A 23,317-nucleotide genomic window follows, 5' to 3' on the forward strand; every position below is an offset into this window, starting at 1 on the left:
AAATTTTCTGTAGATTTAATATTATTATCTTAATTAGTTGTTTTGAAAATAATAAATTTTTATATTATTATCTTAATTAGCAGTTTTGAAAAATAATAATTTTTTGACATATATCATCAACTTTATATATAAATTTGATTTAAAGAGTATCTTTGTTTTGTAAAATATTTTCTAGAAAGTATAACAGATATATTCATAAACATATATTTTATATAATAGATTCTTAATTAAAAAAATTGTCATGATTAAACAAAAACAAGTATTTGACAAAATTGTACCGAGTTCTATTTAAAGTTCTACTAAACCACCTCAATAAAAACGAAATTGATTTTTTTTTTCCGGTTTAGAATTTAGACCCGGAACTAAACTTTTATTCGGGTCGGGTTAAAAACTTTTATAAATGCCCTCACAATCTCGTCTTGGTCGCTTCGCAATTTCTTCTTTATTACAATTTTTTTTTTTTTTTTTTTTGATTGGTTCTTTCCTCCGATTTGAGATTTTGCTACCTCGGAACCTCTCTCCGACATCGTACCGTCTCGTCCAATTAGAGCTGGTTCACCTTCTCCGACGAAGCTTACTTATACCCTCAATTAGGGTTTCAAGGAAGACTCCCATCAACCCAACAATCACGTTCAGTGAATGGTATTGTATCGTGTTCTCAATTTCATCGAGCTTTGATTGCAACTCAGCTTAACTCGAAGAACTGATCAATCGGGTTTCGATTTCGTTGTGTTTAAAAGCAAAATTGTTGCGCTTTTGATGAAGTTGTTGTTGGATAAAGAAGTTGGCTTTTGTTTGTTGCAATGGGGTCCGTTTAGGTTGGTTTGTAATTTGTATTATCTTTTGTTTCTTTTGAAGGTTTCGATTGAGTTTTAATGGTTCTTCGGGATCTGGGAAGGGATAAAGTTGTCTTGCCGTCTTCCGATTTCGACCACCATTGTACCTAAAGCTTTGAATATGGCTGAATCCAATGGCAAGGGTTCCCACGAGACTTATTCAGGTAAATATATATGTTGCTTCTTTATCAAAAGTTTGTTGCTTTACATACTTGTGGAATCTCGGATTAGTGGAATTTCTGGAACTAGAGGTGTCCCTGAGTAGCTACTATCGCTGCAATTTGACCAGCTCATGAATGATTTATGGTTTTGAATATTTTTGGATTTCCTTGAGTAGAAAAGGATCAGTCTTTGAGTGTTCAGGACATGTTCGAGTTAGGCTCGTTTTTTTCTTTCTAAAGTTCTAGTGGGAAGAGGGTTTGTTGGATTTTTAGTTGACGAAGAGATTGGGAATAGTAGTTTCACTAGATAGAGGCTAAGGAAAGTAAGCCTGATAAGAGATGATAGAGAGAGAGGAATCGAATGATAAAGTGACCTTGGATTTTGCAGTTTAACAAGAGTGTCAATATGCAATCATAATGTGTGCATTGTGATTTCTAAATATTCATTGACTATTAGCACATGATGCTAGCCAAGATTTGCTTGGAACACCAATATCTTACATGTCTGTTGCAGATGACGATGAGGAACATGAGGACAACAGCAGGGGTTTTAACCTTGGATTCATCTTTGGAAATGTTGATAACTCGGGGGACTTGGACGCTGATTACCTTGATGAGGTAATCTGTTTTACTCTTTCTGTATGATGACCTTGTTGTAACACATTATTTCACGGAAAAATTGGTCTCACTTTGCTGTCTCTTCTCTATGACATGTGCCAATGATAACATTTAAACTTTACAGGACGCCAAAGAACATCTTTCTGCATTGGCAGATAAGCTGGGTTCATCTCTACCAGATATAAACGTAACGTTCTACGCACTCTTTGATATTTTGTTTCCTAAAGTTTATAGGCGAGTGAATGCGGGTCTTCTTTTTGATTTTTAATCCTCTTTTTGTTGTACTTGGATGCCAACTATGGTGTTTCTAAACTGAACAGTTATTGGCAAAATCAGAACGTACAACAAGTGATCCAGCTGAGCAAGGTGATGTTGTCTGCCAGGGTCGTCTATCTCATGCAGTTTTTTTTTTTTTCATATAACTTCTAGTTTGCATTCTACCCCTTCTACCAACAAGTGATTTACTAGGAAACCTGCTAGAATTTTTTCTCCCAGTGGACGTTTCCATTTCCATCGAAATTGTCTTGCATTCTTCCTACTTTGGTTGTAGTCATAATCTATCTATTTACTATTAGTTCGTTTAATATATTGTCTTGCGTAAATCATTATATACAGTATAACCATTTTAACACTAATGTTGGAGATCTTGGCAACATTCCCACCCATAGTAGTTACATACTGATACTATTTACAATACCCAAATCCTGGTCATCTTTTTCACTAAATGTGATGATATGTTGTGTAGATTATGATAGAAAAGCTGAGGATGCTGTCGATTATGAGGATATTGATGAAGAGTATGATGGGCCCGAAGTTCAAATAGTTAGCGAGGAAGATCATTTACTACCAAAAAAGGAGTATTTTTCGACTGCAGTTGCCTTGGGTAATTTAACTTCCAGAGCTTCTGTGTTTGACGATGAAGATTATGATGAGGAAGAAGAACAAGAGGAGGTGCATCCGCCAGTTGAAAAATCTTTTGAAACTGCTAACAGGGAACCAGGTTTGCAATTCAAAATTTATGTTTTTTTGACAAAAAGATTAGCACATAGTACTTTTGTTGTGTCATTTCATGCCAAGACAGGATAGTCACTGATTATAAGACAAATTTTTGTGTTGCAGTTGTCTTAAAGGAAGACAAGGCCTTGGAGTATGAGGATAGAAATTTGGAAACCGAGGATCAGATGGATCAGATGGACACAGAAGATGTCCAGGAGGTCAGTTTCCCCCTCAAAAATAAAGGGAAATTGTGTCAAACTACTTTTTTTCTTTTTTGCTGTGGGGTGATTTTGTTCTGTTAGTGATCTCATCAAAACATTCAGGAGGAGGTGGATGAGTTATTGGAAGGTACATTGGATGAGAAAGGCGCCGCCCCACTGCCTACGTTGTATGTGGAAGATGGTATGGTCATCTTACAGTTCTCCGAGATATTTGCTATCCATGAGCCACCACAGAAGCGCGACAGGAGAGAAAAAAGATATGTCACTTGTAGAGGTAAATGATCTGGAATGTTTTTCCTATATGTTTCTTCTGAACCCTATTAAATTTCTTTGTGATGTCCATGCATTTAAATCTGCAAAATCAAACAAAGTTAAGTGTTGAAACCATGATAGCAATTCCTTTTATGCGGCTCAGTGCCTCAGTCTTTATTGGCTAGAATGTGCTAGATCTGTGTAATTGGTTCATCCCATATCATTTTCTAGGCAACTTCATGTTTCTTTCCATTTCATCATTTCTGTCGTCTCTGCATTTTGTTTGTAATTCACTTCTTCATGTGGAACTCTTACATCATAGCCTTATTTCGTACAGAAAAATACAAATCTATGAATATTTCTGAGCTTGTCGAAGACGATGAGGAGGTACTCCTAAAGAGCCATGGTAGGGTTGATACTCATGTAAAACAAGCTGATCTGGTTCAGCTAGATGTTCCCTTTCCAATTAGAGAGGGGTTACAGCTGGTACAAGCTGGCAGAATGGGTGGTATCCCATCAGAATCAAGGGAATTTACCAAGCTAGGAAGGGATTCATGTATCATGGGTGAAATGTTGAAGCAGGACTTAGATGATAATTCATCTCTATGCCAGTCTCAATTATCGATGGAAGTTTTTCCTCTTGACCAGCATGAATGGGAACATCAGATTCTATGGGAGCATTCACCTGAAATTAGTGGTACTTCTGGTCAGGGCTGTGAATCTGGACTTGAGCCTAAAGGTATGCTGGTTGATGGAACAAATTCAGAGACTGATCAAGAAAGCTTGAATGTGATGAACTCTAGAGAACAAGTTCAAGCTGACAATAGTATGCTTATGCCTTTTTTTGCCAATCTGTTGGAGTCTTTTGGCTCAAGAGGTTCCCAGTCTACAAACGAGTCCACTAACAAAAGTAGACATCATCCACAACTGTTACGTTTAGAATCCCAGTGGGACGAGAATCATCTTAGAGCAAATGATGAAGCTGGAGTAGAGAATATAAAGCGACTTGAAAGCGAAGTTCTTGGGCGCTTTAGCAGACTTGTATTGCGAGAGAGGGATTTGGGGGATGAGTCATGGTTAGATAGTGTAATATGGGACTCAGATAAATCGTTGAGCAGATCTAAACTAATTTTTGATCTTCAAGATGAGCAAATGGTCTTTGAAATTGTGGATAATGAGGAAACCAAAAATCTTCAACGTCATGCTGGAGCTATGATTGTATCCCGGTCTTCAAAATCCAAGGATGAAGACTTTCATGAAGACTTTGAATCAAATTCTGGATGGCAATTTAATATTTCTAATGACAAGTTTTATATGAATGGAAAAAGCTCTCAGCAACTGCAAGCAAATACTAATAAATCCGGCATTCATAGTTTGAGAGTTTTTCATTCAGCACCAGCGATTAAATTGCAGACAATGAAGAGTAAATTGAGCAAGTAAGTGGGCACTCGTATACTTACTTTAATAACATTCTGTATTTGCACTCTTTTGTGTACTTTAAAATGTTTCCACCCTGGATGCTTTTTAACATCCATTTTTTATTGTAATTTTTGTTAAAATGTTTTGAGTTAACTTGTTGCAGTAAAGACATAGCAAATTTTCACCGACCCAAAGCTTTATGGTATCCACATGACAATGAGCTAGCCATCAAGCAACAAGGAAAGTTACCCACCCGAGGATCCATGAAAATTGTAGTTAAGAGCCTGGGGGGTAAAGGAAGCAAGCTACACGTTGGCATAGAGGAATCTGTATCTTCTCTAAAAGCCAAAGCTTCAAGAAAGCTAGGTTGTTGTTATACTTTCACTTTTTGTCTACCTCATTATGACATGGATTCTATTTCGTAATTGTGGAGCTCACTTGCCACAGTTGTTTTGCAGATTTTAAGGAAACAGAAGCAGTGAAGATGTTCTACATGGGGAAGGAACTTGAGGATGAAAAGTCTCTTGCTATACAAAATGTGCAACCAAATTCCTTGGTTCATCTTGTACGTACCAAAGTACATCTGTGGCCATGGGCACAGAAGCTACCTGGCGAAAATAAATCTTTGAGACCTCCTGGGGCATTCAAGAAGAAATCTGACCTATCTACTAAAGATGGCCATGTTTTCTTGATGGAGTAAGACAAAGTTCATATGAGATTTTTTACCTGTGTCAAATCGGGAACTTTTGTTTAGTTTTTCTTTAATGCATGCTACTTTGAGGCTCTTGCGGTTATTTTGATCTCTAGCTGGAAAAAACATTTATTGGACGTCTCCATTTTGTTGCATTGATCTCTGTAGGTACTGCGAGGAGAGGCCGCTGATGCTCAGTAATGCAGGAATGGGTGCAAATTTGTGCACATATTATCAGAAGTCATCGCCAGAGGATCAACGAGGCAACTTGCTGGGCAATCAAAGTGACACTTTAGGAAATGTGATGATTCTAGAACCTGGGGACAAGTCTCCTTTCCTTGGGGAGATACACCCTGGTTGCAGTCAGTCATCAATTGAAACAAACATGTATAAAGCACCTGTTTTCCCGCAGAGATTGCAATCAACAGATTACTTGTTGGTCCGGTCTCCTAAAGGAAAGCTCTCTCTAAGGCGTATTGACAAGATAGTTGCTGTTGGACAACAGGTTTGCCTTTCGATTTCTGTACAGGGAAAGCGTACATGTATATAGAGACACACACAATCAAGATTGAATCTATATATTACATACTTGTGATTTCGTGTCGTAACAATGGAGCTTACTAGTCTGAGCGAATTAAATTATATCTTTTGCGTTATCACATTTCCCTTTGGTACTTTGATGTTGATGTCCTAGCAAAATCTTAGGATAAGTCATTGAAGCATATAGTAAACTAACAGGTTTAGAATAAATTAGTATTGTTGGGGAAGGTCTTCTAGTGATCATAGAGATGTGAGATGTTCATTTCAGCTGTGTTTTAAGAAACAAGAGTTGGGCTATAATTGTTTACCTGCAGCAAACGTTATTGTGGCAATCTTCATCTTATTTTGCTCTAGTTTCATTCATAAAATCGGCGTGCTCAGATTTTATTTTTTTCCAGGAACCTCGCATGGAAGTAATGTCTCCTGGATCAAAGAATCTACAGACTTATTTGGTGAACAGAATGTTGGTTTATGTGTACCGAGAATTTTCGAAGCGTGGTGAGCGTCACTCAATTGCTGCAGATGAGCTGTCTTTCTTATTTTCTAACTTGACCGATGCAATCATCAAGAGGAACATGAAAACTTGTGCTGCTTTGAAGGTATCTGATCAATTTCTCACTCCCGCATAAGTCGCATCTAGAGTTACACACTTACGTTTCTTCTTATTGCGTCATCATGATTCTGTATCATGCTGACCTCTTACATGGATGTACAAAATGCAGAGGGATAAAAATGGCCAGCAATATTGGTCAAAAAAAGAATTGCCAGATCCATCTGAGAATGAGCTGAAAAAGCTGGTGGCACCAGAGCATGTAAGTTTTGCCTTTGAGTTAATTTCATGATTTACACGCCATTTGGTTTCTACTGTCCAAAGTTGCATTAAATGGAAGTATACTCCTTAAGATGCATGATATTCTATATTTTGTTGGCGTAGGTGTGTTCCTATGAGAGTATGCTAGCTGGCCTGTACCGGCTCAAACATTTAGGGATCACCCGGTTTACATTACCTGCCAGCATATCTAATGCATTGGCTCAACTCCCAGACGAAGCTATTGCTCTTGCTGCTGCATCACATATTGAGAGGGAGTTGCAGATTACTCCATGGAATCTAAGCAGTAATTTTGTTGCTTGTACGAATCAGGTGAGCATCATTTATCCATATTTGGGAGTTACCTAGCTAGTCAGTTTCTATTGTAAGTTATGCTATTAAAACTTAGGAATCCCTAACCAGCTATAATCCGTAAAAGGCGTGTTTGTTCTTGGTTCTTTACAAACAAGATTAGAATCTATTTCAGCTCTATCTTCTCTAGTTTTGCTAACAGCCTTTCTGAATCTTGTCAGTGGAGTTGATTTGATACTTTTGATCAGTCATCGCTCATGCTTTCGTTGCTTGGTTGGTTCGATACTCACATGTCTGATTTTCATTTGTGGGTTTGAGTAGGACAGAGCAAATATAGAGCGTTTGGAAATTACTGGGGTTGGTGATCCCTCTGGACGGGGTCTAGGATTCAGCTATGTCAGAGCTGCACCAAAAGCACCAGCTGCAGCCGGGCATATGAAGAAAAAGGCAGCAGCCGGTCGTGGAGCCCCAACTGTCACTGGTACAGATGCTGATCTTCGCAGATTAAGCATGGAAGCAGCTCGAGAGGTAGACTTTTTTGTTTCAGATGTCTAGAAATCTAGACATTTCTTCTAGACTATTACTAAAGTAAAGCGATCAAAAATTTGAATTAATTTATGGTTTGGCTGTTACATTTATAGGTACTTCTTAAGTTTAATGTCCCTGATGAGATCATTTTCAAGCAAACTCGATGGCACCGTATAGCTATGATACGGAAACTATCAAGTGAGCAGGCTGCATCCGGTGTTAAGGTTGACCCTACAACCATAGGCAAGTATGCTCGTGGCCAGAGAATGTCTTTTCTGCAGATGCAACAGCAGGCCCGAGAAAAGTGTCAGGAGATTTGGGATAGGCAGCTTTTGTCCCTTTCAGCTTTTGATGGTGATGAGAATGAAAGTGAAAACGAGGCGAACAGTGACTTAGACTCCTTTGCGGGAGATCTGGAAAATCTACTTGATGCTGAGGAAGGTGGGGACGGGGAAGAATCTAATATGTCTAAGAATGACAAGTTGGACGGAGTTAAGGGTCTCAAGATGAGACGGCGGCCATCTCAAGTTGAGACAGATGAAGAAATTGAAGATGAAGCTACTGAATATGCAGAATTATGCCGATTGCTGATGCAAGGTACTTGCTTTCAACTAAGCATTTGTGCTGTTAGCTAAAGGTTATATTGTCAATGACACTGATTGGTGATGCTTATTTAGATGAGGATCAGAAGAAGAAAAAGAAGAAGATGAAAGGTGTGGGAGAGGGAATGGGATCCTTTCCTCCTCCACGACCCAATATAGGTTTTCAGATTAGTGAACCGTTACGAAAGCCCAATGCCATTGAGAAGAAACCTATTGCCATCCAACCTGATGCATCTTTCTTTGTAAATGAGAACACCGTCAAAGACATCAGAAATGTCAGTACAAGTTTGAATTCTTTTTTTTTTTGTTAAACCTTTGCTCTTGTCTTCTCCATTTACTGTGTCAAACCATGGTGTCTTGCATCTGTTGACCACGTATCTTGTATTCCCCTTCATTGGCAGGTTGATAGCCCAATTATAAAGACCCCCAAAAGTAAACAGGTGAAAGAGAACATCAATTCTTTGGGCCAGCTGAGGAAGGTCAAAATACTGAACGAAAACCTAAAGGTGCAATCAAATCAGTCCAACATGAATAAACTTTAGCTTATTCTAATACTTTTTATGGTCATTCTGAGGTGTTCTCCGTTCTCTCGGTCTAAACCAGGTATTCAAGGAAAAGAAATCAGCGAGAGAGAACTTTGTTTGTGGAGCCTGTGGTCAGGTATTACCTATTAGACTAGATTTTTAATCTAAAATTGCTTCTTAGATAAAAGCATCTGATATTATCTTCGTGGCCAGCATGGGCACATGAGAACCAATAAACACTGCCCAAGATACAGAGAAAATACAGATTCACAACCTGAAGGCTTAAATATGGAGAAGTCTGCGGGAAAGCCAAGTACTTCAGAACTATCAGGTCAGCCCAAGCTAAAACCTATTAAGAACAGCAAGGCTGCGACAAAAAGTACAAAGAAAACTTCTGATGAAGTTCCAAAGGGAGATAATTTAACTGTCAAAACTGGGGGTCTTCCTATGAAGTTTAGATATGGTATCCCCACTGGAGAGCTGTCAGATAAACCTGTTTCTGAAGCTCCCGGAAGTTCTGAGCAAGCAGTGGTGTCTGACATAGACACCGGGACTAAGTCTACATCTAAGATCAGCAAACTGAAGATTTCAAGTAAGGCAAAGCCTAAAGAATCAAAGGTTGAATCTGATAGACCTCCGCATCCATTGATGCCTACATTTAGTAGAGAGAGAGGGGAGAGCGAACCACACAAGCCATCTGTTTCTGGACAACCTTTGTCTAGTACAGAGAGAAATCAGGTAGCCTCAAGCAGGCACACTATTTCTATTCCGCGGCCATCATTAAGCATGGACACGGATCAAGCTGAATCACGTAGGCCTCATCTCGTGATACGACCGCCAACAGAAAGAGAACAGCCTCAGAAGAAACTTGTTATAAAACGTTCGAAGGAGATAAATGATCATGACATGAGTAGTCTTGAGGAGAGTCCACGGTTTGAATCCCGTAAAACAAAAAGAATGGCAGAACTGGCAGGTTTTCAGAAGCAGCAGAGCTTCAGATTGTCAGAGAACTCCCTAGAGCGGAGACCAAAAGAGGATAGAGTATGGTGGGAGGAAGAGGAGATAAGTACGGGAAGACATATGGAAGTAACGGCGAGAAGAGATTATGATGATATGACTGTATCAGAAGAACCCAATGAGATAGCTGAGATCAGAAGATACGAAGAGGTATTAAGGAGTGAGAGGGAGGAAGAGGAACGACAAAAAGCCAAGAAGAAAAAAAAGAAAAAGAAGCTGCAACCCGAATTAATAGAAGGGTATGTAGAAGATTATCCTCCTCGGAGAAACGATAGAAGATTGCCAGAAAGAGGGCGGAACGTCAGAAGCCGCTACGTCTCCGACTTTGAAAGAGATGGTGCAGAGTATGCACCTCAACCAAAACGACGCAAAAAAGGAGAGGTAGTAAGATTCTCTTTGCTTCCATATTTTACCTTTGTTCAGTCAAAGTTATTGCTCTATAGCACACGTAGCATGCTTTCATGTGTCTAATATCCTCACGGCTGCTGAAATTGTCATCACAAATAGATTTTTTGTCTTGCGAGTTGATAAAAAAGAGATTTTGAAATTTAAATACGAAACTAATAGATGAAATCCTATGAGCTCTATGAAACTCATATATGTTTCCTCTCCTCTGTTCATTTACCAACAGGTTGGCCTAGCAAACATCTTGGAACGCATAGTGGACACACTAAGACTTAAAGAGGAAGTGTCACGCCTCTTCTTAAAACCTGTTTCCAAGAAGGAGGCTCCGGACTATCTTGCTGTTGTGGAACGCCCGATGGATCTCTCGACAATACGGGATAAGGTACGGAAAATAGAGTACAGAAACCGAGACCAGTTTAGACACGACGTCTGGCAGATCACATACAATGCCCACCTCTACAACGACAGACGTAACCCAGGCATACCGCCTTTGGCAGATCAGTTACTGGAGATTTGTGATTACTTGTTGGATGATTATGAAGTTCAGTTATCAGAAGCAGAGAAAGGTATAGTAGATCCTAATGACTGAGAGAGAATTGTAAGATAGAATCTGTATCCCCTCTTTATAGTCCCCCCAAAATGGGTTTCTTAGCTTAGCTAAATGATTTGTACGAATAGAAAACATTCCCATGTTTGTGTTGTAAAGCCGAAGTAATGAAAAAGAAAGAGAAATCGTTATATTTTTTTTTTTTTTGTGAAATTTTTAAGGCTTCCTAACAGTTAAAAGTAATAAACTTCTAATAATCACAAGTACCAATGCAGGAGTCTTGTTGATTAGAGTTAGAGCAGGAGGTGGCACGAATGCATAATAAATAATTAAGGACACTAAGAGCAATTCGTTGATCCATGTTGAGCCTTCGTCTTATCGTGCATTAGCTTTCTCTGCTATAGAGAGCGAGTATGTTGCTTTGGAAGCCTCCCGTATGAGTTCGGGCACCAAGAACTCTCTCATGTGGGTTCGATACCTTCAACTTCAAGAAACAATTTTGTATGTTCTACATGTTTTTCCAATTCATAAGAAAAAAATTTGCATTCATTTTTTCCTAAAAAAAAGTTGTATGTACGATGACAAACTAGTAGGCCCGAAGTAGGCCCATTTAGCAAAGGATCGCTTCAACACTCGAATTCCGCAACGTGAGACACAACGGGCAGGCTAAAGCTGTCCGGTCACATCCCGGGCAGATGCTCATATGCCGACACGGCAACATCACCACCGTCGCTTCCATTTTCTGGCAAGCTTTGCAGCTCGGCCGTTTCATCCTCTCCGGATCAACATACGCCGACTCAGCGTCGTCTACTCCGCTGATTCCAGCTCCTAATACTACCCCTTCCTCCGCCGACACACCACCGCATTTGTTAACGGCTTGGTGAAGCTGAGCCTGCAGCGACGCGGCGGCGGCTTCCTGCGCCTTTGCTCTTCCTTGCCAAGCTTCCGCCTCCGCTCTAAGCTGCGATTCACGCGCCACGAGCTCATTGTGACGGCGCGTGGCTCTCTCTATCTCTGCCTCTTTCTCTCTCAGCTTACGTACCAACGTCTCCTCCACAGCACCGATAAGCGCTTTATAGTGTTTCTTCCTCCTCTCCGCTAATGTGCGCCGTAGCTCCTCCGCCTATCCAAAAAAAAAAAAAAAAAAAGGAACAATTTTTATACATTGCGGTTTGAGAACAATAAAAAAAAATCAAAACTTTTCAGAAACCCCAAAGACGAAATCAAAACCTGGAAACGAAGCAATTCATCAAGTTCCTCGCTCTGCCAATTGTAATGTGCAGACAAAACATCTTCAAAGGAACCTGAGAACAGATTCTGACGAATCTTTTGTGTATGATCTTCGCCGGAAGATAAACGTAGTCCTGTATGAACCATATTCGAAGACGGCGTATGATTGAAGTTGTGTTGTAATAAAGACAAGTCTATAACTTGTGGGGGCTGATGATGAGACTGCTGAGGTAACGACAACACTTGATGATGATGATGATCCTTCGTTTCTCGCCCTCTTTTCCTCTGGTTACAACCTACACACAAATAAAACATTCTCACTTTGTTCAACAAAAGTGTTAACGGAGGGAAAAAAAAGAAACAGAACATTACGAACCTCCATAATTGGTTTGATCAAAAACAGTCTGTGATTGCAACGAGAAATCTTGTTCCTTGTCTTTCCCGTTTCTGTTCACACAAAATAAACCGTAATCAACATAACCGAGATTTGAAAAGAAAGAAAAAAGGATCGTAACAAAAATAACAGAGAAGAAAATGAAACCTTTTGTTAAGGCAGGTAAGGTTAGAGGAATGGTGTTGTTGAGCTTGGACAGCCATTTTAGTGAGAGAGAAGAAAATGAACAATAAAAATGGGTTAATTGATTACAAAAACTCTTATATCATCATCATCTTGAACGTATTTGAACTCTGTTTTGTGAACCTTTCACTCTCTCTCTATCTTTGTATATATATAAATACAGGGTGTGGTGGTACTGGTAGTAATAAAAGAGAGAAGAAAGAGTCTTTCTTGTAGGTTGGGTTTTGTTTCTTCTGGTTCTCTTCTCTTCCTTCTTGTTAATAATGCCTTTGGCTTTTTCTTTAGGATTCTCTCTCTCTCTCTCGTGTCTTCAACCACGCCACTACTCTCGCATATTCCAAGAAAAACCAAATTAAAAAAAAGTGTATAAATAAATAAAAACGCAAATCGATATTTCTACTGTTTATTCGGTGACCAAGTTCTTTTCACGACCCAAACTAATTTTAAACTTATTAAAAGATGTACATATTGTATTAAAAGATGTATATTTTTAAATTTCCTGTTACAAAAACTGAAGAAAAAAAAAAAAGCTATATATTGCTTTGGATTGTTTTGCACATTCTCTATTTTACTAACCAAAGATATAAATTTATAAACCACATTTTTCTTAGCAAAAAGGCAATGAAGTGCAAGTCAGTAATCATAACATGTGTGAGACTTGCTTGATTTCTTTCCTTAGCATACTAGATAACATAATTAGATCATTAGACAGCAACTTCTTCCCACCTTTTATTATGTAATACTACTATTCATTTTATATTTGAGTGTTTTACTCTTTCTTTGTTGATGATAGTTTGCATTTTTTTTTCCTTTTGCGTATGATAGATAGATAGTTTGGTGACATTAATTATTCTTTGTCTTTCATCTCTTTTACTTTTCAAGTAATGGATAATATCATAAGCAATCTTTCCGAAGTTAACGCTAAACAAGAAAGAAAAATAATTTAAGCAAAATACATGAGTTACGAATATTTATAAAAATGAAGGAACCAAAAAAAATTTCCCTAAACAAAGTAAAGTGATTTAAAACAAAAAGGAACCCTTGAAATTCTACTATATTAAACTTAAGAAACAAATCATTAATTAATCATGTAGATTGTGATTTCAGCCAAATAAAACAAATCATGCAAATGATGAAAAATAAATAAAATTACTATATCATCTCATTTTTCATTTGGTAATATTAATACTAATTTGATTGTGTATATATTACTTCCTCATTTTTTATATAAATATCTTTTAGACATTTTCACACAAATTAAGAAGTATAGTAAATGTTATATTATAAGTTTATACCTTGTCTTTATATTGTCTATTAATATATGAAATAGAAGCAAAATACATATATGAATATCAAAATTTCACAATGACATCATAAAATAATAACTTGAAACAAGAAAATATTTTACAACGATATTTTGTTTTTTTTTTTTTTTTTGTTAAAGGGCATTCAAATTGAAAAACAGAGACATAAAATGTTTACAGGGCTAGAGAGCCCAATACTGGAAGTCCAGTTAGATATAATCGATTACAAAATACCCATTGAAAAGGAACCAGAAATGAACCAGAAGTGAACCATGATAGTTACGATTGAACCAAAAGAAAACGGGTGGCAATTAAACCGTTTCAAATCACCTTTGTCTTCTTCCATTGAATGGTGAGAGATGACTCTTCGGTGAGATCGCAAAAGGTCGAGAGATTAGGGTGTTGTAACATTCCTTTCAGTTGTGCGATCCAGCGAACCAGAGGCCAAGCAGTGTGGAGGTGAGAGTTGGGTTGGAATCACGGAAGCTAAGGGCTTTGTTTCACACAAGCTGATCAACCTGATGGAGGAGATGATCAGCTGGCTTAAAACAGTTCCGATGCAACCTGTGATTCCGTTCAGTCCAAAGGAAGTATATCAGTGCCTGCCAGGCGATTAGTAGGAGTTTCCTTGCTTCACGGGAGCCTTTGTAGTTGATGAGACCGTTCATTGTTCCAGTCCAGGAAGGTGCAGAGTTATGGTTGCAGCGGCGAGAGATCTTGCTCCATAGCGACCAGTTGTATGGGCAGTTGAAGAAAAGATGATCACGGCTTTCAGATCCAATCACGCAGAGTAAACAGCGGGAGTCAACCTGCAATCCCCATTGCAAAAGTCGGTCACGAGTTGGGCACATGTTCAATACAACCAAGCAAGTTAAAAAATTGTGTTTGGGGATTCCTCCGGAGGTCCAAACAATCTTATGCCACGGCACCGAAGGTAACTCTTCACCTAGCGCTGAACAGATCCTACCGGTTGAGTGACTGTCCTTCACTCGATCATTAATCCACCAGGTATGAGAGTCTTCTTTCTCCGTTAGTTGTAGAGCCGATAATTCAGCTTGATAACTAACTTGGGCCTCCGACCTTGCAGGTGGTAATCTCCAGTTCCCTCTTCTCCATAGATCCGCCAGGACTGCACTTTTGGGAATACCTATAGACAGATCCCCACTCAAGGAGTCGCTCATTCGCCCTAGCTTACATCAACGATCTGACCAGAAGCGACACTTTCGTCCATTTCCTAGCTTCACCATTATCCAAGGGTAAGCTTCTTCTCTTATCTTTAAAAGTTTTTTCGCTATCCAAGAGTGCTGGCTATTTGGTTTCCTGACCCACAAATTGCTCAAGTTACCAGCAAGGACAGCTTCTTTGAACCAAGCTACCCAAATCGACCCAGATCTAAAGAAAAGCAGCCAGATAAGTTTAACTAGACAAGCCTTGTTCCACTTTTTTAGATCTCGTAAGCCTAACCCTCCTTCTGATTTTGCAGTGACAACCGTGCTCCAAGCAACTCGCGCTGAATGGTGTCCCTCAAGGCAACCCTTCCATAAGAACATTCCACAAAGAGAGTTCAAAGTGTCGATACATTTCTTTGGCAACACCAATGCAGAGCACCAGAAATTTGTGATACCAGCTATGACAGTATTTAGCATTTGCAACCTGCCTGCAAAAGAGAGAGTTCTGGTCGACCAGCTATTGAGTTTTGTTTTCACACGCTGGATGAGAGGAGCACAGTCAAGCAGCGTAAGTTTTTTGGTGCATAGAGGAATACCCAAATAGCGTATAGGGAGTTGGCCATGAGCAATGCCTGATGCTGCCTTGATTTGATCAATTTCAGGCTGATGCAGTCCGGATGCAAAGAAACTTGTTTTGGGGAGACTGATCGCAAGTCCGGAGGCCTCTTCGAATGATTTTAGTACTTGGAGAACACTTAGTACAGAAGAAAGGGATCCATCAGTAAAAATTAAAAGGTCATCAGCAAAGCACAGGTGCGTGAGTTTTAACCTCTGACATTTGTAGTGATATTTGAATTTACCCTCCTCAGCTGCTTTATCTAACATGACTGATAAACAATTCATGACAAGGACAAAGAGGTGGGGTGAGAGTGGATCTCCCTGTCGCAAACCTCTACATCCTTTAAAGTAGCCGTGTACAGACCCATTGAAGCCCACAGAAAAAGACGGAGTACATACACACGCTTTTAGCCACCTTAGGTAAAGTTCAGGGACTTCTATTCCTCACAGACAACCGAATATAAATTCCCATCTAACCGTATCAAACGCTTTTGCAATGTCTACTTTGATAGTGATACGCTTAGGTCCTTTTTCTTTTTGATATCCATTGACCAAGTCTGCAGATACCAGTGTATTCTCAACTAACAACCTTCCTTTAATGAATGCAGTTTGGTTCTTTTGAATCAAGTCAGGGAAAACAGGCTTCAACCTTGAGACAAGGAGCTTTAAGATGACTTTATAAAGGGTATTCAAGCAGGATATGGGTCTGAAGTCCGAGATAAGAGAAGCACCAGGGGACTTGGGAATCAGGGCTAGGATAGTTGCATTTACAGCCGCCGGGAGGAAAGCTGAATGAAAGAATGCATAATGCTACCAGTAACATCCGAACCAAGAATTTCCCAAGCAGTCTTGTAGAAATTTGAGGTGAACCCATCAGGGCCTGGAGCCTTATTCCCATTAATTTTAAACATCACTCTCTTAATCTCTTCTGACGTGGGAAGCTTTATCATTGTTTGTTTCAGCTCAGAGGAACAACGGTATTGGATAATACTTTGAAGCCAGTTAAGAGAGACAGCGATTGGTGGCAGAGAGTGGGGACCAAGTATGGATTGGAAGTGTGCTACTGCTATTTGACTCATTTCTAGAGGGTCATCCACCATAGTGCCTGAAGTCGAGGAGAAGGATCTTATGGCATTGAAGGCGTTTCTGGTTAAAGTCACTCGATGAAAGTAAGATGTGTTCAAGTCCCCTTCTTTTAACCAGTTGATACGAGATCTTTGTTTGAAATAGGCTTCTTCAATCTTTCTGACGAATTCCCATCGAGTGTGAAGAGCACGTTCTTGTTGGAATAGGGCAGGAGAAGGTGTGGCCATCGCTTGTACCTGCACATTGTTTAATAAAAGGTTAGCCTCTCGCACTCGAGTCTGAATATCCGAAAAATTATCTCTAGAAAGTGTTTTAATATCTCGCTTTATTGTTTTCTGTTTAGCACTCAAAACAGCTAAACTTGTTTCCAAAGGATGTAAAGTTCCAGCCAAGATCCATGCAGTCTCAATCGTTTGGAGGAATTGGGGATGAGAGGTTAGGAAGTTAAAGAATTTGAAAGGTTTGGTGCCAGCACACGGGAGGGAGGTTTCCAGGGTGAGAAGACAAGGCGAATGATCAGAAACTTCAGAAGCCAGGAAGGAAGCCACACTATTGGGGTATAAAGCTAGCCAGTGGTTGTTAACTAGCAGTCGATCTAGTTTTTTTGCTATAGGGTTTGAGGGATTTTTATTGGACCAGGTGAAGAAGGGACCTTGATGACGGAGATCAAACAGCTCCATTTGCAGGAGGCAATCGCGAAGTTCTATCATACGCGAGGACCAGTGATCAACATTCGGGTTTGAGTGCTCAGCTGGATGGATGATTTGGTTGAAATCCCCTACAAGAAGCCAAGGTTGTGAATCCAACTGGAGTCTTTGTTGAAGGTTGATCAACTCACACCAGAGGTCAGTTCGTTCGTCTCCTAAGTTAGGAGCATATAGAGCTGTGAAGATAAATCTATGCCCTCCCTGAATTGTGACTTCAGTGGTTATCATATGCCTCGATTGATGAAGAACCGTAATATTGGCAGGAGATTTCCACACGATGATTACTCTACCATCCGGATCAGAAGCATGGTTAGAGACAAATTGCCAACCAGGACAGGTAAGGTTCATAACTCTGTTCAAATTTGGTTCGTTGATATGGGTTTCTAAGATAGCACCAAAAAGAGGCTTATGGGTTGCAAGCCAGTTAGAAAAAGGTCGATGTTTATCCAGATCGTTTAGACCTCGGATGTTCCAAAAAAATGGTTGTATATACATGGTTAAGGGTTAGGAGTGGATTTAGGAGCGGTGAGGAGTCTCCCCCATGGGGGGGAGGAGACACCACATATAGAGAAGGGGTAGTTTTTGCAGGTTCCAGCGGGGGTGAGGAAACAATGGAAGGGTTAGGGGAGGGGGTGGGATGCGGATTAGATGAAGTTGTGGAGGAAAGTGGAGGGGGTGGGTTTATATGGTAGACTAGTTCAGCAAGGACTTTAAAAGGGTTGGAGACAGTTGCCTTTGATAGAGGCAAGGGTGAGGTGGAAATATCCATTGGTGCAGGAATCTCCTCCTCAGTCACACACCTCCTGAAAACACCATCCGAGCAATGCCTATAGAGGTAAGGCTCGTCCCAAAAATATCGCCTTATGTCTTTCAGGAACTTCTTATTCTTGTTCTCCACAAACTCAGTAGGTTCTTTCTCTGCTGCTAGGTAGTTTGCATACTCTCCAAATCAGGGAAAACTCGGCTGTTTGTTGGTATCGATTGCCTTGCACGGGGTTTTCGGAGCATGTGCTCCCAGGCGGAGCATGTGCTCGGCGGGATCAAAGATGCCGATTGAGTAAACATGTTCTTCAGGAAGGCTATCATCCAGGGGTAGCTCTTCTTCTATCCTCATTCTTGACAAGTGATCTGCAACTCCGTTCTCAATACCCTTCTTGTCCTTAATTTCCAAGTCAAACTCTTGAAGCAACAAAATCCAACGGAGTAGCCTTGGTTTTGCATCCTTTTTGGTCAGTAGATACCTCAATGCTGCATGATCAGTGTGAACAACCACTTTGGAACCAACAAGGTATGATCGGAACTTCTCAAAAGCAAACACAACCGCTAAAAGTTCTTTCTCGGTTGTAGCGTACTTGCCCTGAGCCTCATCCAAGGTGCGGCTGGCATAGTATATCACGTGCAGCTTCTTGTCTTTTCTTTGTCCCAGAACTGCTCCCACGGCATAGTCACTCGCATCAGTCATGACCTCAAAGGGAATGTCCCAATCTGGCGGTTGTACAATCGGAGCGCTAACCAAGGCTCCCTTGATCGTGTGAAAGGCTTCCAAGCAAGCAGAATCGAAATCAAACTTCACTTCCTTACACAACAGCTGGGTAAGTGGTCTTGCTATCTTGGAGAAATCCTTAATGAACCGTCTGTAGAAACCGGCGTGGCCAAGGAAACTGCGGATCCCTTTTACCGAATTAGGCGGTTGTAAACTCATCATCACCTCAACCTTGGCTTTGTCAACCTCAATCCCCTTTTCAGAAATCTTGTGTCCCAGCACTATCCCATCTCTGACCATGAAGTGGCATTTCTCCCAATTCAGCACCAGATGTTTGTCTTCACACCGCTGCAACACCCTGCACAGATTAGACAAACAAACGGAAAAGGAGCTCCCATAGACGGAGAAATCGTCCATGAAAACTTCCATTATATCCTCAATCAGGTCAGTGAAAATGGACATCATGCATCGTTGGAAGGTCGTTGGTGCATTGCACAAGCCAAACGGCATTCTGCGGTAAGCAAAGGTGTCGTAAGGACATGTGAATGTGGTCTTCTCTTGATCGTCAGGATGGATTGGGATCTGAAAGAAACCTGAATAGCCATCTAAGAAACAGTAGTAAGGATGGTTAGCCAATCTCTCAAGCATTTGATCAATAAACGGCAAAGGAAAATGATCCTTACGGGTCGCAACATTAAGTTTTCTATAGACTATGCACATGTGATGTCCCGTAACTGTCCTAGTAGGAATCAACTCATCCTTATCATTCTTAACCACTGTAATTCCACCTTTCTTAGGGACTACATGAACTGGACTAATCCAGGAACTATCAGAAATAGCATAAATTACACCCGCATCTAGAAGTTTCATTATCTCTTTCTTAACAACATCCTTTAGATTCGGGTTCAACCTCCTCTGATGTTCTACCGAAGTCATTGATTCATCTTCTAGATGTATCCTATGCATGCAAAGATCTGGTGAGATTCCTGGGATGTCATCTAGTGAATACCCTAGAGCCTTTCTATATTTCCTAAGTTCACAAAGGAGCAAAGCGGTCTCTACATTGTTTAGTTCAGAGTTCACTATCACGGAGTATGTAGAGTTAGGACCTAGGAACGCGTACCTTAGCTCGGCTGGAAGTGGTTTTAGCTCTACGTTTGGAGCTCTTAACTCGCTCCAAGGACCGTCCGCTGACTTTACCGGAGCATGTGCTCCGGAATCCAGAGTAGGTGCTCCCTCGGCGGATTCCTCCCCTGATTGGTTCTCATCGTCTAGGCTGGCTTAAGCTACCAGTTGCTGGAACCGTGTACCTGCATCCAAAATGCGTGTAAAACCATCAGCTTCCTCATTCAAGAATCCATACTTACCCTCTGCCTTTGTCAAGGCAACCTCCAACGGGTCGAGAGTGAGAACTTCATCGGTAACCTCATGTGCAACCTCTGAACCATCATCAACCACAAAAGTCTGACCATCTATCATAGGTTTCTTGAGCAGCTTATTCATCTCAAACCTTGCGATCATATCCCCCAGCTGGAGATCGATCGCTCCCCCTTGCACATCTATAATCGCACCAGCCGTGCATAAGAATGATCTACCTAAGATCAGGGGGTCACGTGGTTCTTCTTCAAGTTACAGAACCACAAAGTCTGCTGGGATAAGCGTGTCCCCTATCTGGACATGTAAATCCTCCAACACTCCTATGGGGCGCTTGGTGGATCTATCCGCGAATACTAACGAAATCCGTGTAAACTTGAATTTCGTGTATCCCAGCCTTTTAGCCACTGAATATGGCATAAGGTTCACACTGGAACCTAGATCACAGAGGGAGTTTGCAAAAATCGTTTTACCGATTCTCACGGATAAGACAAATCGCCCTGGATGATCTCTCTTCTTTAGCACTTTGTTTTGCAGCACAGCACTGCACTCTCTTGAAACCATCATCACGTTCTCTTCCTCTGACACTCTCCCAGAAACTAACCCTTTCACATATCTCTTCAAAGCAGGTATCATCTGAACAGCATCAGCTAGGGGTAGTTTTATCGTCAATTCTCTCAACATCTCCTCGCACTTTGCATCCTCCAAATCCTTGCGTGATTTCTTAGGAGGAACAGGGTAAGGAACCCTAGGGGTGTACACGCGTGCAGGAGGTACCTTAGTAGGAACGGTCTGATCGGGAGTCGGGAGCACGTGCTCGCTGGGTGGGAGCACATGCTCGCCGGATGCTTCGGCTTCTTTTTGACTCAACGGTGGAGTCTCAGCAGCATGTTGAGGAAGGTATTCTTCAGCAATACCCTTGCCTTTGTCAAGCCTAGCGGATGGTGCTTCTCTAGGGGGTAACTTCTTTCCTCCCCTTAGCTCAATCGCATTGACATACTCGTTCCGCGGGTTTGCTTCCCCTTTTCCGGGCAGCGTCCCAGGAGTTCTTTTCATGGCTTCAGCAGTCTGTGCAACCTGAACATCAAGCTTCTTCACATGTGACATTACTGCCTCATACTTCCCATTAAGGTCATTGTACATGGTATCGACCTTAGCGTTGATTTCCACTGAAGCTTTTTGTTGATTCACCAAGAGTTGTTGCATCATGTTTTTCAGCTCATCCTGAGAGCTGCTAGCAGATGAAGATCCCAACTGCTGGTTGGTGAAAGGCGGTGTTTGCTGAGCGCTTGTATATGCCTGCTGGTTCCCCCCTTGGAAATGGTTTTGTGTGGGCACAAACTGTTTGCCTTGGAAGTTGTTTGAGAAGGTTTTCTGATAACCCATCTGATTCTGAGCTCCTTGCTGCGGATACACCTGATCCTGAGGATTCTCCACGTTGGTGCTTCTATAGGACAAATTCGGATGGCTTCTGTAGTTCGGGTTGAAACCCCTGTTCTGCACAAAACCTTGCCCACTCACATAATTAACCTCCATCGTTTCATCCTCTCCATCACAAATCTCCTGAGCTAGCGGCATGTCTCCGGTCTCATCGACAAAATGGACAGTTTTGTGGCTCCCCTTTAGAAGAAGGTTCACCTTGGCTATCAACTCGTCAATCTTTTGCGTATCGACACTGTTGACCTTCACGGACCTGTCATACTCAGGAGCCTTGTTGCTGGAGCTTGCAGCTAGGTTCTCAATCAACTGATATGCTCCTTCCTTAGACTTTGTCATAAAATCCCCATTGTTGGCCGAGTTGAGAGCGTTTCTGTAGTCCCAGTTAACTCCATCATAGAAAATGCCCAGAATCTGTTCATCACTGAATCCATGGTGCGGACACTCTCTACGGTACTCTTTGTACCTCTCCCAAGCCTCGCAGAAGGCTTCTCCAGTGTGCTGTTGGAACGATGAAATCTTGTTCCTCAGGGCAGCGGTCTTAGCCTTGGTGTAGAAATGGTCCAGAAACGCCGATCTACACTGTTCCCATGATGTCAGAGACCCAGGTGGCAATGACTTCAGCCAACGTGAAGCTCTATCCGCATGAGAGAAGGGAAAGAGCTTGCACTTCAGAAAGTCTGGCGGTATCCCATTTCAACCAGTGGTGCTACATATCTCCTCAAAATTCTCGATGTGGTCCATCGGAATCTCAGCTGGGAGACCGTGAAATAGGTGCTGCTTCACTAGAGAGATCATCTGTGGCTTGATCTCAAAATCTTGTCTCTGGATGGTGGGAGGAACCATCGCCGCTCGGTTGGTGTAGAACACATGCGGGTTGTCCTTGTCCCCAATGGACGGTTATGGCGGCGCGGCTCTTTCGTGTTGAGCATGGAGCAACTGCCCCAACTGTTGTCGAAGTTGCTGCAACTCGTCAGCCATATCCTCATTGTTTCTGTTGTCACCCATGTTGACGGATTGAAACTTTCTGTTCTTGCGGTTTGTTCTTTCTGCCAAAGAGAGCTCTGCGGCTGACAAAGCAACTAGTTCTTCGGTGTTGTTTCTTCTTGTAGATCTTCTTGACATGCACCTGAAACACACGCAAAGAAGAAGCAGAAAGACAAATCAGTAAGGTCTTAGTCTAGTAATTTCGCCGAAAACCAAAGGTAAAAATTTGGTCCCCGGCAACGGCGCCAAAAACTTGATAGACAGAGTTTTAAACCCTATTTTCCTACTGCAAGTGCACAGCAAAGAAGTAGTACTTAGGGGTCGAATCCCACGAAGACCAAGTTTTACTCTATGGTTCTATTGGTTCAATTTCAAGCTAAGACAATTCAAAGTTGGGTTTGTTTGGTAACAGTAACGCGATTAAAACGGTATAAAAAGGCAATAAGCAAAACACTAGATCAGGGGTAATTCTCGGGAATTTCAGAGATAACAACTAAACAACTATTCAGGGCATAGATTAAGTACCAGTCTAGAACTCAAACATAAATATAAACTGATCCACTGCCGTGGTATCAATAACTCTATCTGATCGATTCTGTGCGGAAACGCGGAGCACGTGCTCAGACATCCGGAGCACATGGTCGGCGGTCCATAAACCCTAAACTGTCGTTTGAGCCCAGAATCGCAGACAAGCATTAAAGAACAGGAATGATAAGTTCACAAATCACCTACACATCAACTTTCGCAGGTCTAGGATAATTTGCCCACTAATGTCTTTTCTAGCAACCTATTACACTTTTGATGAATAGATAAACCTAGAATCATAGATTGGGTGATCAAATCAACCTAAGCATTAAGTCTAACAATA

General features: G+C 41.1%; 3 protein-coding genes and 1 non-coding gene across 6 annotated transcripts; 2 read left to right on the plus strand and 2 right to left on the minus strand.

Moving 5' to 3' along the window:
* Positions 1-416: 416 nt before the first annotated feature.
* On the plus strand, positions 417-10,672 carry LOC104779042 (transcription initiation factor TFIID subunit 1). 3 transcript variants are annotated; one of them, XM_087505149.1, is made up of 22 exons: positions 417-642; positions 859-1,000; positions 1,512-1,615; positions 1,740-1,802; positions 1,936-1,981; positions 2,361-2,615; positions 2,735-2,829; positions 2,935-3,106; positions 3,422-4,520; positions 4,667-4,869; positions 4,962-5,199; positions 5,363-5,699; positions 6,133-6,333; positions 6,457-6,546; positions 6,669-6,875; positions 7,176-7,382; positions 7,496-7,979; positions 8,060-8,259; positions 8,386-8,490; positions 8,588-8,644; positions 8,722-9,906; positions 10,157-10,672. In XM_087505149.1, the coding sequence occupies exons 2-22, from the start codon at positions 958-960 to the stop codon at positions 10,517-10,519; spliced, it is 5,754 nt and encodes a 1,917-aa protein (XP_087361275.1). In that variant the 5' UTR covers positions 417-642; positions 859-957; the 3' UTR covers positions 10,520-10,672. The 3 variants fall into 3 exon arrangements, with proteins under 3 accessions (XP_087361275.1, XP_087361278.1, XP_087361286.1); XM_087505152.1 differs by lacking the exon at positions 1,936-1,981 and having other exon boundaries at positions 426-642; XM_087505160.1 differs by lacking the exons at positions 417-642; positions 859-1,000; positions 1,512-1,615; ... (1 more) ...; positions 1,936-1,981; positions 2,361-2,615 and having other exon boundaries at positions 2,739-2,829; positions 2,914-3,106.
* Positions 10,673-11,001: 329 nt separating this feature from the next.
* On the minus strand, positions 11,002-12,848 carry LOC104777304 (BOI-related E3 ubiquitin-protein ligase 1). The gene is made up of 4 exons (XM_010501525.3): positions 12,249-12,848; positions 12,084-12,154; positions 11,708-12,003; positions 11,002-11,600 (listed from the first exon to the last, which is right to left on the minus strand). The coding sequence occupies exons 1-4, from the start codon at positions 12,302-12,304 to the stop codon at positions 11,088-11,090; spliced, it is 936 nt and encodes a 311-aa protein (XP_010499827.1). The 5' UTR covers positions 12,305-12,848; the 3' UTR covers positions 11,002-11,087.
* A 1,240-nt stretch (positions 12,849-14,088) lies between these two features.
* LOC147946964 (uncharacterized) lies at positions 14,089-14,769 on the minus strand. The gene has a single exon (XM_087507312.1). The coding sequence runs from the start codon at positions 14,767-14,769 to the stop codon at positions 14,089-14,091; it is 681 nt and encodes a 226-aa protein (XP_087363438.1).
* A 7,120-nt stretch (positions 14,770-21,889) lies between these two features.
* LOC147946965 (small nucleolar RNA R71) lies at positions 21,890-21,996 on the plus strand. The gene has a single exon (XR_015595676.1). It is a non-coding gene; the product is annotated as a small nucleolar RNA R71 (small nucleolar RNA).
* The last annotated feature ends 1,321 nt before the right edge of the window (positions 21,997-23,317 follow it).

The sequence above is a fragment of the Camelina sativa genome, chromosome 3, assembly GCF_030686135.1.
Source record: "Camelina sativa cultivar CO46 ecotype springtype chromosome 3, ASM3068613v1".
Lineage (NCBI taxonomy): Eukaryota > Viridiplantae > Streptophyta > Magnoliopsida > Brassicales > Brassicaceae > Camelina > Camelina sativa.